At 44.5% G+C, this 16,274-nt stretch overlaps 1 protein-coding gene across 2 annotated transcripts in view; it reads left to right on the top strand.

Annotated features, from left to right (window-relative positions):
• Positions 1-16,274, top strand: part of LOC144753492 (solute carrier family 2, facilitated glucose transporter member 9-like) — a 349,607-nt gene that overhangs the window by 233,164 nt on the left and 100,169 nt on the right. For both annotated transcript variants that reach the window (XM_078641162.1, XM_078641163.1), the window contains exon 8: positions 12,074-12,184. In XM_078641162.1, the coding sequence (XP_078497288.1) occupies positions 12,074-12,184 (111 nt within the window). The remainder of the gene's footprint in view (positions 1-12,073; positions 12,185-16,274) is intronic.

The following is a 16,274-nucleotide window of genomic DNA, read 5'->3' as shown; positions in this document are numbered from 1 at the left end:
ATTTTATAGATTAGAGTGGAGAAACCTTTAGTCCTGGTGCTTATGGTTGAGTATCTAAGAGGGAGGCTGTGTACAGGTAAAAAAAAAAGCAGTCTACTTTTGCACTATCACTATGCTTCAGTTTCCCTTATACTGCTTAATCAAGCCTATGTACATTTGCAGTGTGTTGCCTTTAGCTGTGTTCTCTCCTTTTTGTCCAACTTTAGCCCCTCCACACTCCTCTTTATTCTAGACAAGCAAACTCAGCTGCTCTCTAAGTTAAAGTGCTTTCCTCCATAGTTTGTGATTTGTTTCAGTTTGTATTGCTTTTCTGCACTTTTAATTATTTTTCTAAATTGGCTCTAATTTGCCTTTGATTTTTAGTCTCACCCTTTCAGCAATTCATACCCCTAGCTAATAGTTTAAGGGCATACCATCTTATATTTAAGTCCCCACCTTCCAAGTTAATAAACTCTAGGTGTTCGTTTATTTGGTCTTCTAATGCTGTTTAGCTGCAGGGACTCTTAAGATAGTTTGATTTTGATGGCAATTTCATGTTGCGGGACATTTCTGAATTAATCAGTCAAATCTCTCACCATGGTGTGTGATGCAAAAGGGAACTTACATTGTGAATCACTTTCTTTAATTTATGTAAGATGGTATGATATATCCATAACTCTGGGAGGAGTTTAGTACAAAATATTCCTGGTTCTAATTCGATACATAAATCCATACCATAGAGATTATTCACTTTAAGAGAAGAAAACCAAATTGGAAATTTCTATCTGCTCTTTATCTACCTGCTTCTCAGTTACATCAAAGTGGGTTTTTGAATGCCTACTCCAGCTGCCTTGGAAGTTGTGGAGGCAAAGAATTGTGCAGGGAATCGTTTTGATTTAATATCCAGTTGTCTTTGTTTTATGGAGGTCTCTTGTGAAATGCAAATAACGCTTTTTAAACTTTTGATAATGTTCAATGTCATTAGGATTATGCGTTTTGCTTGAGCTTTAAGCCCTGTCACATTAGAGGTGGTGGGTACCCTTAACTTTGCTATCAGCCATCTTGCAAATATTTTTCTTGCATTCGGAAGCCAATGAGGCGCTTTAATACATGTACATGTCTATTGTTAGATGTTTGTATACATTGCATCTAGGTATAAACCCTCGCCTATGTTTGACATTCCAACAGGTGAAACCTATCTTACTTTCCCCTGTGCCCTGGCTGCCACGGAACCCCACCTTACCCTTCCCAGTTCCTTATATCTCGTGTAGTTTTCATGCTGGCTTTTCATTTTTGTGGCTTCTCCATCTTCTTTTTCTCTATGCCCTATTGTCAGTTTTTCTACATGGTTTATGGCTAGTCTTGGTTCCAGAGGATTTCTTGTGCTGGTTTCCCATCTGCTTCTTTGAATTCTTGTCCACCGTTCCTTGATCTTGGGTGGGGAGTTAAAGTTCTCTTCTTTTAGTATGCCCTGGTCATTGTCTTTGATATTTAGTATTTCTTCACCTCAGTTAATAATTTCAGGTTGTATTTTTCCCTTATTATTCAAAGTGAAATTGGAATGGGTGTCCCATATAAATGTCATCTTCTATTTACATAAACGGTCTGTAACTGGTTTGAAGTATCTTCATTTTCGATGCTTATTTGGGAAAGGTCTTGAAAGAAGGCTATTTTGCACCTTTTAAAATCGAAAATCTCTCTGCACATCTGCAGCATCTAGTATATTTTCGTTCACTGTACAATGATTGGTATTGGTGATATCTGGTAGGCGTGCACCTCGTTGGCCTGGTGCGAAAATTGTGTGTACTTTATACCTCTTTATAAATGTTGTTTTCGAATTTAAAAAAACGGGAATAATTGTTTGACATGGCTTACTATATCTGTGCCATCTGCTCTAATAGCCATCTGCTGTCCACACAGCCTCACATTAGCTGTTGTGGATCATTTATCAAGGTCATCTAGGTTATCTAGGAGTTCTATATTTTGTTTGATCAAGGAGAGTATATCTTGTTTCAAGAACTCTGGTTCTCATGGTCGGTTGCTAATGCTTGAATATTTGGGACGAGATGTATGATCTGTACTAAGGCCATTGAGCAGCTGCTTTAAGAAGTCTCATGACTTCATTTGCTCTGGAATTCCCCTTTGTGTTTTCCAAGGCTAAGGTCTACGATTCCATGTTAATTTTATCCCCCCCCCCCCTGCAATGGCGTTTTTTTGGTGGCACGTGTACCAATGTCTTTAACAGTTGTATCCTCCCTGCATCTTGAACATCCTTAAACCTGTTCTGTGTTAATGTGGGGGGCCTTTACGTTTCTGTAAGCCCAGCGAAATATACTTTTTCCCCTATGGATGGCAAAATGGACTGTTTGTGAAATCTCACATCTTCTGCCCAGAAGCCGCTACCTGCCCATGCTGAAAAATTTTCAGTCTCACCTGGTCTTGTGAGCATGTCTCCTACTGCTGTGTTGGTTCTCAGAGTTGTTTCCCAGGAGATCTAGGACTAAGATTCTATATGCTCTCAGTAGTACCTTTAAAAACCCCTGCATTTTTGTCTTTCATTAAGTTTCGATGGGTGCAACCTGGACTGTCTTTCAGCATGCCAACTCTACCCCTTTCGTCTCAGTTGGTCATTGCACTTGGACTTTAATTTTTCCGATGATTTATGGAACTTGAGTTTCCTACGGGTGTTACCCTCCTTTTGCAATCCCTTCCAATGCATTCTACTTCTTATGTTGTATCTCAACATGATTGTGTCTAAGCAATGGCGTTTTTTGCTCTGAGACTTATTTAGATCTCTGCTGTGCTATCTAGGGGTGGCCGTCCTGGGGCTCAGCCTGTACTTTCACCTTCTGATATTACTTTTAGACTTCCTTATTGCTGTGTTTTTAAAAAGTGCTGATCCTCTCCTCTCCTCGGCATGGTCCATGGCCTGGTGACATCACAGATCAGGTACCTTATGTCACAGTTCAAGATTTACTCATCCACTGCTCCCCTTCTTGGGGGCTCACAGTAGACTGCTCTATTGCATAATCTGATAGATGTCAGCAGCTGCTTCATTTTCCCACCAGGCTTCACAACATCCCTGGATATCGCTTTCACAGGGAACTTCAACCCTTCTGCAGTGCGTCTCCTACCGAGTCACAGCTGCTATTACAACTTCCAGGCAGTTGTGCCTGGTATGCGCCAGATCTCCAGGTACTTATTTATCTCCTGAGACGCTCCCGGTGAGTGATTGATTGTTTTGAGTGGAGCTGGCCCTCTGATGGCCCAAGGAATATTTCTTCTGCATCAGTCTGTGCTTTAGCTCTCATCTGTGCCTGGCCACTTTTTAGGTCTCGTCTAAGCCATTGCGTTAGGAATGCTTGGCGAGATATTAAGTAGGGGCTTTAGAAAAGGCTCCCAAAGGCTTTTCCAGGCGGATTGCCTACACATGCATGTGTGCGGGCGCGTGCACATCGCACACCATTTGGCAGCCTGTGAGCCTTCAGAGGAATCCGCTCCCCGCCGTTTCTGGCTTTGCTGGCTGCAGGCAGGGCGTAAACAGAGCAGGCTGTCTCAATTGGCTTCCAATTTCTTTTTCCCCCACTCCATTCATGCTTGGGTTCCCTCCAGCCTTTCTTGGACAGTCTCCTTCACCAGCCACCTTTGACCGATCTGTGTCCTTCATATCCCCTCTCCGTGTTTCTCTAATATCTACTCCCTCTGTTTTACTCTTCCCTTTTACCCTCCTCCATTCGCGTGCAAACCCTTTCCTTTCCTTTAGTCTCCTCTCGTTCTGATCGTTTCTATCTCCTTATCTCGTCTTTTCAGTTTTTCTCGTCACTCTCACCCCTCCTCCCCGTCTCGCTATTATCCCTCCCGCCCACACCAGTTTCTGGTTATCTGCGTCATCACCCTCTTCCTCTCTCACACTAGACTGGTTTGATCGGAGTTAGGCCAGATCACTGCCCTCGTGACCTTTCTCCTGTTCTGCGGGTTATTCCCCCCTCCTCGTGAGAAAGTGGTGGGTGGCTGGGGGGCGTTGACGGATTGTTCAAGCTGGCAGAGACATCCAGGGTGTCCAAATTTGATCTAGCAAAACTTATCATCTTTGTAATGTTTTCCCTAATGCTGTTTTCTCTTTTTTTGTGAGTTATTCCTGCTTATATTTCATATTGTATCCTTGGTATTTTATATTTTTGTGCAGATAATTGATTATTGATCATAGTTTGCTTATTATTGTTAAAAATTCAATAAGAATTGAAATACAGACTGTCCCTTGTGAGTTGTGAGTATCTCTGGCGCACCCCACCTTCGGTGTGAGTAGCGCACCCAGTCATGAGATCTCAACACGAGCCATACCAGCAGTATTTCACCCATTCCGGAAATCTCACAGTCCCGTGCCAAGAGTGCGCCGACTGCCGTACCACGAAAAGGCCCGTCCCCTATGCTGACCCATAATAAGACCCCCTGTGTACTCAGTAGTCCCCTCCTGACGGCCTGATGGAATTAACTAGGGGAGCATGAGCCCGCCCACCAACCATGGTGGCCCTTTAGGAACTAAACTGCAATTCTATCTAGCAAGGGAGCAACACCAGGATGCTGTTCCTAATATGTCCCCCTGTTGGCGACGAGGCCAGCTGCATCTTTCTCAGTGCACAGATTTCAAAATAGCACCTCTTGTGTGAGCGGGTCACCCAGTTGAGTGATCTCATGTTGACCCGTCTGAGTTGCAAGTAGCTCTCCTAGGCCACATACCTAGTTATGTCCTATTAACGCTTTGAGTAGCACTCTCAGGCAGGTTTATTTAGGTGGGATTAGTAACAGAAATTACGAAGTCTTGGAAGCAACAGGATTATTCCGGGCTACACGAAATGAGGGCCTCAGTGATTCTAAAGTGTTCAATGTCAGATGTGAGTAGCTCACCCAACTAAAAAATGTCAAGCTCTTTCGTATCAGTTGTAAGTAGCTACTCAGTTCAGAGAGTTCAGGCTCTCCCTCAGCAAGTTGGAGTAGCTCGCCCAGTCCACAAATGTGTCTAGTTTTACTTACAGCTGACAACCCCGCACGGCGCTGTACTATCTGGAGCAGTGGCTTTAAAATTGGATTTTCTGATCTGCCCCCGCCCCTCCCCCAAGCAGTGACCACGCAGCGCGTGCCACTTTCCTGCCTTCCCCACCATAAGCCCGGCCAAAGTTTTAGCACTGATGCAGAACCTGAGCATTCATTGCCTCCTGCTTTCATACCAAGTCGCAGTCAAACTGAAAGCAAATTATTCCTGTCACCATTTCTGTTCCTCTGCGTTTTTACAGTTTTAAAAGGAAATGTGTGAAACGCATCTCTCAGCGAGTTGTCATAGGGCTTACTTATCGCTGGAATGTCTGATTACAGAATACCACTTTCCTGCGACGAGCCAACAGCGCGCTCAGGCCATCCGGGGCAAAGCATCTCTCACCCACACATCTACCCATCCTCTTACCCACTCATCTAACCACCATCTTACCCACTCATATCACCATCCTCGCATCCATTTATCCATCCTCTCACTCATTCATTATTCTATCCACCCAACCATCCATCTTTCACCCACACACACATGCATCCTTCTAGCCACCCAATCATCTTTCACCCACTCAGTGTTCATCCTTTCACCCATTCATCCATCCATCTTTTCACCCACTCATACACCCATCCTCTCACAAATGTATCGATTATTTTATGCACCCACTCATCCATATATCCTTTTACCAACCCATTCTTTCACCAGCTCATCCATCCATCCTTTTTCTCCTTTTCTACTACTAGCCCATCTTTTTTCTTTATTGCGTTAAAGTTGCCCGTTTATCTGCCACATTGCAGACAAAAGTGGTACATATAGAGCCCCACCCCGCTCTAGCTGCTAAAGTGGGAGGTTCATAATGTCAATGCAATAGATCTATGATCTGTGGCTCGGAAGCTGGGGCGTGGCATTTGGGGATGCTGCCCACCGGTTATTCGCAGCTGTCTCTCACGTCTCCTTGTGACCCTGCCCCTCCTTTCACCAGAGGCTCTCTGTTTCTAACCCGGTAACTTATTTCATCTCAGCCTTTTAGTCTATCCTTGTGGCACTCCCCACCACCACTCTAGGCTGTCTCTGCGCTCTCCTAGTCACCCTACCCCTTCCTTCACTAGAGTCTCTGCTTCCTACCGGTCTCCTCCATTTACTTCACCCCATCAGTCTCTCCTAATTGCCCTCCCATAGGCTGTCTCTCCCTCTCCGAGTGACTCCGTTCCTCCTTTCACCAGAAGCTCTCGACTTCTTAGTGGACTCCTCCTGCCACTGTCTTCTAGTGGTACCGCCATCCTGTACTACACAGGCTATCTCTCCCCTCGTCATTCTGTCCTTCCTTTCAGCAGAGGCTGTCCTTTTCTCAACCAGTCACCCATTTCATCTCAGTCTTTCAGTCTCTCATGGTGAGGATGGGGATGGAAGAAAGACTTGAGGGGACACCAGGGAGGAATAAAGTAACATTTGTGAACCTACATCATTCCAGTGCAGAGAAGCAAGGGGACTAGCTGCCTTCAGCAGCTGGTGCAGGGTGGCTGGCTGCCTCACACACACACACAACCACACACAAACACACACACACACTCACACAACCAAACACAAACACAACCACACACACACACACACACACACACACACACACACACGATCACACTCACACAACCACACACAACCACACACACACAACCACACACACAACCACACACACACACAACCACACACACACACACAACCACACACACACACAACCACACACACACACAACCACACACACACACACAACCACACACACACACAACCACACACACACACAACCACACACACACACAACCACACACACACACAACCACACACACACAACCACACACACACAACCACACACACACAACCACACACACACAACCACACACACACAACCACACACACACAACCACACACACAACCACAACCACACAACCACACACACAACCACAACCACACAACCACAACACCACACACACACACACAACCACAACACCACACACACAAACACACACAACCACACACAACCACACACAAACACACACAACCACACACAAACACACACAACCACAACCACACACAGCCACACACGCACAGCCACACACGCACAGCCACACACGCACAGCCACACACACACAGCCACACACGCACAGCCACACACGCACAGCCACACACGCACAGCCACACACGCACAGCCACACACGCACAGCCACACACGCACAGCCACACAGCCACACACGCACAGCCACACACGCACAGCCACACACGCACAGCCACACACGCACAGCCACACACGCACAGCCACACACGCACAGCCACACACGCACAGCCACACACGCACAGCCACACACGCACAGCCACACACGCACAACCACACGCACAACCACACGCACAACCACACGCACAACCACACGCACAACCACACGCACAGCCACACGCACAGCCACACGCACACACAGCCACACACACACAGCCACACACACACACAGCCACACACACACAGCCACACACACACAGCCACACACACACAGCCACACACACACACAGCCATACACACACACAGCCACACACACACAGCCACACACACACAGCCACACACACACAGCCACACACACACAGCCACACACACACAGCCACACACACACACAGCCACACACACACACAGCCACACACACACAGCCACACACACACACAGCCACACACACACACAGCCACACACACACACAGCCACACACACACACAGCCACACACACACAGCCACACACACACAGCCACACACACACAGCCACACACACACACAGCCATACACACACACAGCCACACACACACAGCCACACACACACAGCCACACACACACAGCCACACACACACAGCCACACACACACACACAGCCACACACACACACAGCCACACACACACAGCCACACACACACACAGCCACACACACACACAGCCACACACACACACAGCCACACACACACAACCACGCAACCACAACCACACACATGCAAACTCAAACACGCACACGCAACCACAACCACACACGCAACCACAACCACACACGCAACCAACCAAGCAACCACAATCAACCACACAACCACACACACACAACCACAACCATATAACCACGCCCATACCCGCGTATATGACCGCGCACATAACCACACACACAACCACACACACACACAACCACACCGTCAGTGTACACTTTTACCAGGCACACACCACCAGACGTCAGTGCACGCTTTCACCAGGCACACACACACACACACACACACACACACACACACCACCAGCCGTCCGTGCATGCTTTCACCAGACACACACAGACACACACACACACACACCACCAGCCATCCGTGCACGCTTTCACCAGGCACACACACACCACCAGCCGTCTGTGCACGCTTTCACCAGGCACACACACACCACCAGCCGTTAGTGCACGCTTCCACCAGGCACACACACCACCATCCGGCAGTGCACACTTCCACCAGGCACACACCACCAGCCATCAGTGCACAATTTCTACAGGCACACACACCACCAGCCATCAGTGCACACATCAATTGTTAACGCATCCACAATTAACTATTGTAGCAATCGCCGTATGGCGCACTTTACTTTTAAACATATTCAACTAAAGCGCAGCATGCCACCATTGCAAAAAAAAAACACATTTTTTTGGCCTACAATTTATAGACTTTTGTTGCAATTGGTGTTGCATTATTTAGCAATGCCAATAGCTCAAACTTAATTAATGCAAGACCTATTGCATTGCTTGTTTATGCTCATGGCTGCCACGCCTGACCAAGAGCCCCAATACGCTTCCCACTCTGCTTTACATTTCCAGAGTACAACATCCGTCAGGCATTTCAGAGGCAGCTGCATGGGTTTCTGATGCATTTGTAACCACCGGATGGACACCAGAGGCAGCAGCTGAAGTAGAGAGACATCAAAGTGTGACCTACTCTGTTGCCATCACCGCCACACCTCCTTCCTATTGATTTTAAATTGGGGCATATCTCTTGGATTTTGAAGAAAATCAAGCTCCTGCAATATGTATAATTTACCATTCGCATTGGTTTTTATAAAGCTATACTTAGCTGATGCACTTGCCTTCTGCATTTTTTTATCGCCAGGAGTCCACCGCTGAATGAGCACATAAGCACTCCAATAATATTAATGCCAAAAGGACCTCAGTAACCAGGGCGCAGGGTAAAGGAACTGCAATGGAAAGACAGCCTCACTAAGCCTCCTTGACTTTTTGGGTCTAGTTGGTTAAGCAAGCAAAATCTAGCTCCATGTAGACTACTTATTAAACCGACAATTTTGGCCTGCTTAAATAACCTAAAAGTGGCCAACAACCCTGGTGAGGGATCCAAAACAACTTTCAATATCATAGAGATGACCGTCCATGCAAATATCGGTCTTTCCAATCCACAACAACCAGCTCTATCGAGTCAGACATCATTTTTCAGAAGACCGCCTGAAATGTCTAAATTGTTACTATTCAGCAATTCCGTTAATTTCGTTTCTTTCTGTAATGGTTTGTTGAAAACTCTGCAACTCTTATGTCACTGTTTTGTATGTATTGAACCAATTTGTAAAGCACTCGGATATCAACAAAGACTTGTTCCACACTATATAAATCTAAAAATGTATATCAGAATAAATAAGTAGTGTGTCAAGTCAAATCATAGAGTATGCAACAAAATACTCAATGAAACTATGTTGTTGAACAATTTTAAAGTAAAAATCCTCTCCGCTGGTTGTCCGCAAATTCTGGATGATTCGAATGTCTGTACACTAGCACAATAATGCAATTACAGAGCTGTTGAAGAGGCTAAACAATGTCCACAGTGGTTCCTGGAAGGTAAGACTACATCCTCAGTTTAATGTCATTGGTGGTTGTCACCCAAAATTTCGGTACCTCAATACCTACAGGCTTCTAGTTAGTGGCTCTACATTTGGGTGTGACCAGTCACAATGATCTGGGGGAAATAGATGCAAAGTACACAGGCACAAAGGATTCTCAAAGGCCACTTATGCCTGTAATGTTCTTGTTAGTTGGCAAGACAACCAGGTACGGGACCACTATATTGCAAGAAGCAAAATAAGAGATGCTGCAGGTAGAAAGTCTGCATGGTCTCTGCACTTGTAGCAGTTTTCTTTTCTTTAGGGAAGCCTGCTTTTGCCCACGGGGAGAGTGGGCTTCAAGATGCTTCGTCCATTTCTTATGACTCCTGAGCTGATAGGACACACACCCACACTTCACCCACAAACACAAAAACAAACACAAAATGTACCCATGCATACATAATCAAACGCACACAAAATCTCTCTCTCTCTCTCTCCCTCTTCCTCTTTACCTACCTCTTTCTCTCCCTCCGGACTTTGACGGACGAGTAGCAGAGCTTCAGCAGGGGGCTTCAGGCGTATTCCTATCTAGGAGGACATGGACAATTCTGGAAGCATTAACAGCAGCAGTGTCCCTGGTGGCTCAGGGTGAAACTATGTTGAACAAGCTGTGGGGAAACTCTAGTGTATACGTTCACCCTTGGGCAGGTGGATGTATCTTTCTCCAGCCGCGGTCGGTAGGGGATTACCTGCCGGGGCGGTGACGTGTAGAGGGGGAGGGGCAGGGTGGGGGTTAGTAATGTATGGATAATGGAGGTTTGCAGGTAAGTAAACATATAAATAAATCAAACGAATTTCGTTGAGTGCACTGCATTCCCAAATGCAATGCAGTGCGCACAACGAAATTTGTTTGATTTATTTAAATGTTTATTTACCTGCAAACCTACATTATCCATACATTACTAACCCCCACCCTGCCCCTCCCCCTCCACACGTCACCGCCCCGGCAGGTACTCCCCTACAGACCGCGGCTGTCTTTCTCCCAGTCAGTACATCTTCTTGCTTCAAAATTCAATTTGGTTGGACAAAAATGTTCCTTCCCAATTAGGTGTCTTGGAAGGTCCTCTTCTCAGAATCAATGTTGTTGTTACTGCCGAAGTGCAAATGACAAGGTAAGCATTTCAGGGAGCTTCTTTAGCAGGGAACCTTGTCAATGTACGCCCAGACACCACTAGAAGCAAAGTGCAATTGAGTATGAAGTGTTGGGTGGAATTCTGGTAAGTGGGCAATCTTACAAAAATAAATGTTCGCCAACAGCTATGGGTAATCCTAGTGCCCGGTGTGCCATTCGTGTTCAACAAACAAAGGTTCTCCACAAATTGTTTCAGAACACCGAAGACTCGCATCAAAAAAATATAACACTACGGTGTCCCTGTGCACTCCAAAGGGGGCTTCTCCTGTGATACTTTTCAAGGGGGTGATCAGTTGAGTGTCCTGTCTCGGGATACACCAAACGGGTGAGCCCGAGGAGCATCTAGTTGCAGTTTTACATGCCTCTCTGGATCATGGACCTCATAAACTGATGCCAGAAATCAAAATTCATTGAAAAAATCAGTGACAATGGTAAAGGTTTGCAGTTTGCATATCTTCACAGGTTGTAAGTGACTTTCATCCTTCGCTCCTCCAGTGCTATTTGAAGACTATGAATAATTGATCAATATAGGGTATAATGCTATGATGTTATGTTCAGTTTCTTCAGTTAAAAGATGCTCTCACTTTGGTTGGTGCCTTTGGATCATGTTCTGTATCTGAACATGTTGTCCTACTTAATAAACGTGGGCTAAATATCATTTGAAAGTTCATATTTAGTGGCTTTAAAATATTGGATAATTGTAAAATTGTGGTAATGTTTTGAACGTCTACAGAGTGAGCTTATGCGCATGTTAAAAAATTGTAAAAGTAGGAAGGTAATTGATGTTACTAAACCGAATATATTTTTGATGATGGATCCCACATGTTTCTTCACGCGTTTAGAAACACTGCACCACTTTGTGGCTGAAACCAGAAGATGTATGGTGTTACAAACTCTGCAAACGTTTGCTTCTTTTTTGAAAATTTGGTTATAAAAGAAGTTTGGAGCACACTAATTAATTCGTCTTACATTTTAAATGCCTTTTGTCATTTCAGATATGGTTTTACACCAATTCAATTTTTGAAAATGCTGGGGTTCCTCTTGCTGAGATTCCATACACAACTGTGGGGACTGGAGCCATTGAGGTGGTGGCTGGATTTATTGGAGTAAGTTTTTGCTCCTCGTTGGAGGGGGAAGGGCATTTTATTCTGGAATGGAGCACTAGGGCTAATAATTTAATTTGTCCATGGAATACATGCAATGTTAATAGATGTAGGATGTATGTGATGATGGCACATATTTCGCAGCCCTGTAATCCCAGATTTGTGACTTTTAGCCCTTACACACCGCCGTGGTACAATAGATATCTTTAATGTTAACCACACTGTCAAGCCCACTTTCCGTGTGTGTGTGTGGTTGTGTGTGTGTGTGTGTGTGTGTGTGTGTTGTATCACACACTCACTTTATATGCACATTGTCTGCTCCTGTCACAGCAGAGCCTAAATATTTTGAGTTATATTTTTCCAATGCCCATCCAGACAAGCATGTTGTAAACAAATATTACCCACACACGGAACACATGGGCTGTCCATAAATTGCATAGAAACCTATGCGGCTCACTTTCACAAAAGATAATGAATGGGTCCAACATCTCATCACGAGGGGCCAGGAAACCATCTACCTGCTTGGTGGACTATATGCATGTATATATGTAGGGGTACTTATATAGCACACACTTTTATTTGAAAGGCCTGGAGAGTTTGGTACCTAATGAATACTCGTGTAATGCAACAGGTGCTATGTAAAGCGCTGTGATACCCGATTTTGGTCAAGTTCACGCTATATAAAAATGAACATATTAATAATATTCTATCGGGAGATGTTTTGTCAGTTTCTTGCAGAATTAAAGGGGTGTCAGGAATTTTCTAGTGTCAATGGTGCAGTTGCTCCATGTCCTAGGTACCTTTTCTGGCGTTTTGTGCTTTTAATTGTTTCTAGTCTGGTGATGTCTTGGCTCTTTCTGTGGTGTAGTTTACCAGAGATGGCTACATTAACAGCTTAGTATTTTGGGGAGTTGTTTGAAGACCCTTTAGGTGATACATCTGTTCTTGACGATGATATTGGTCTGTAAGTGAGCCAGTTAAGCTTCTTCAGTGTAGTTGTGATGAGATTACTTTTCTTTAGGCTAGTAATGATACGAGCAACAGTGAATAAGATGTGAAAAAACCACGTTGTAACGGCACGCGTTGTAAAAGTACGCGTCGTAATGCCGTACATCCGTCTTTTAAGGGTGCTAGCTTATTGTGTTTGGGCATCCCTCTTGAGCAAAGCATTGCCTCCATCCGGACTAGTACCAGAATGTATACTGTTGTTTTGAGGTGGTTTCGAGAATGAAGTGGTTCACATTTTACCAGAGTGTTTACTGATAACATGATGTCTTAAGTTTCTTAGCTGGGTGATTTTTAATGGAAAGATCTGCTTCGAGGGTGAATCTAAGAGATATGGTATATGCTGTCAGGAGAGGAATGAAGCTTCTTCTCTGGTTCAGGTCCGCTAGCCTGGCTTGAACGGGAGTTTGGCACAGAATAAAAAGGGAGAGTGGTTTGTGAGTTAAGTAGGTGCTTGACATCATCCTGAAATAACTCGAGGAAGGTTTTGAGTTACTGATGTCCACTGAGAGATTTTGTGGTCTGTTGATGTCTTTGGTGAGTAATGAACCCGGAGTACCCATCCTCTCTCCCAGAACCTTTAATCTCTACATGGAACCTATAAATACTGGGTATTACTCTTGCTGAAGTGCTAACCTGTACACAGAATCCTGAAATACTCTTCAGGAGACAGGGGGTGTTCTTTTGATCTGAGGACCCCATCTGGATGAGCTGGTGGTGGTTAGTGAGGTAAAAAATTAATCGTTGCAGGGCTGTGTCAATGAAATGTTTGTGTGTTGCCATGGTGTTGATGGACAACTGCACTGAAGGCAGATGAGAGGGCATTCAATACCTTTAATTGCTCCACACGTACTCTGGGGCATGTAGCTTATTCAGGCAGCACAGTGGCAGGTGTGAAGTCCATCCCTCCAGAGCCCATTAGGATCCATCTAAATGTATGTAATGTCAAGAACTAATTTTTGGAAAGAGTGGGAAATTCCAAAATGCCTGATTCATATCCTATGAATGGACAGTTAAGCCGTATCCTGATCGGTGCCCTTGACTTCTCGCTTCCATGCCCCTTGTCCACTTACCACCTCCTACTTTCTCGATCCTCTCTGCCTAGCACTTGGTAAGGACTATTTATGATACCGGTGGCCCTGGGTAGTCTGTCTTTCGCTAGTGTGCACCTAGCCTAATACCAGACCATCAGGCCTTTGGGTCCTCAAGGTACTGGCCTGTCCAAGCAGCGACCTGCTTCTATCTTTGAAATCCTGAATTGAGGTTCTCCGTTCCTCATATATCCTTTGCAGAGATGGACCTGATCGAGGCTACACAGTGCAGCCATATAAGTATCTCATAAGTTAGCCTGTTGCCCTCAACTGTACTGTCTGCTAAAATTTCTAAAGCATCCATATGCTCAATCATTAGTCACCCCTATAAGAAGACAATAGTCGCATCATTGGGGGGAATATCATTCTGTACTCTGCTCCAGGCATACCCAATCGCCTTATCTTTCCTACCTGCAGGAACATACAATAGCGCACTTCATCTCAGACCTCCCAAAAGGGGACTTTCTGCAGATTCTACTCCTGCGGTAATTGTATCAAATATACTTCACATCACCAGCATGACAGACAGCCCTATCGTCTTTAGACCGGAATGGTAAATGAGATAAGTTGTCAGTAAGAACATATATCTATGTGGTTCATTTTATGGGTATGCAAAGATGTCTATATTTGAAGTTTCTATTAATGCATAGGCTTTTTTTTACATTGCTCCTCAGGGGGTATGCCACTGCTAGTTGCATTATAACGATTGCATACTCGCTTTGGTAAAGGCAATGAAGCATAATTTCCCGAAAGAGCAGGAACAACAGCACTATTTGTCAGGTATTCAGATGGATTGAATATTGCATGTGCCACCGAATCCGACCACCTATCCTTTCCTGCAGATAGTCTTCATTACTCAAACTGTGAGCAAGAAAAATGCTAGAAAACTGTACCATGTTGCTTAACACCCGTGCCTGAAATAACAAAAAAAATTGCTTTCAGGTTGTTGATCTGCCTTCTCGCGGGTTTGAACCTTGAAGTTGATCTGAAGAGGTTGGCAGTGAACAGGCTTAAAGTACTTCTGGCCAAATTTCATAAGATCAAATCGAGTCAAATTGCTCAGCACGGTTTAAAACAAAGGATACATTAAATTTTGAAGTATAAGGAGTTATTTCACAGGCATTGAATTTATTTTATATCACTTCTGCGTGCTGACATCCACAAAAACTTACAGTCCTAGAATGTTAGAAGCAAACGGAGGTAGTATTTTGCAGCGTGTGAGATTGTGGATACATTATAGAAAAAGACAACGGTAGAGTTAGCATAAATGTGCAAATAGGTCGTTTTAGGTTGATGATTTGGCATTTAATATGGTCTAATAGTAGCTATTTCAAAGTTGTTCACATTGAATATACTCAACTGCTTTGCTTTTGCTCTTTGTATTTGTTAAATTGTTCAGATCTGTGGTGAGCTAGGACAAAGTACAGTAAAAATGGTCCGCAAATTGATGAGGAAATTGTCTGTACGGCTGATCTAATTGCAAATGCTCTGAAGAATGTCTTTGCACAAGTATACATTGTAGCAAAGGGAGGATGGGATCGGTATTCATGATGATTTTGGCCTGACGAATACTCCATTTACCATATCTGCTTTTTTTTTAAATATCCTGGTCAATATATAGCATCATATCAGTCTGCTCAGGGCTAGCCAAGTGATAAAACGCCCTTACCCTATTATACAATCGAGCCACAGACAAGGGCCTGTAACAAGGGTGATGCCTTTACTGACTGCTATAGCCAAAGGCAGAATGGATATGCCATTAAACCATTCCACACACCAAGAGTATATTATTATTGTTGCTGTTATCATTATTATTATATTATTTTGTTGTTGACTACAACGGTTACTCAGAGGGTGACCTGATGCTATAGGAAGAGGAACACTGCAGAAGAGTTTGGTTAATCTGAGATCTGAATTAGCCAAGTTTTAAGTTAGTTTCTTCCTGACCTCAGTGCAATCATAAAGTATTCTGATATTAACTGGGAGAGTATTCCAGA

This window comes from Lissotriton helveticus, chromosome 5_1 (assembly GCF_964261635.1).
Source record: "Lissotriton helveticus chromosome 5_1, aLisHel1.1, whole genome shotgun sequence".
Classification (NCBI taxonomy): domain Eukaryota; kingdom Metazoa; phylum Chordata; class Amphibia; order Caudata; family Salamandridae; genus Lissotriton; species Lissotriton helveticus.
The sequence above is the reverse complement of the archived record's forward strand: the minus strand, read 5'-3'. Positions and strand labels throughout refer to the sequence as shown.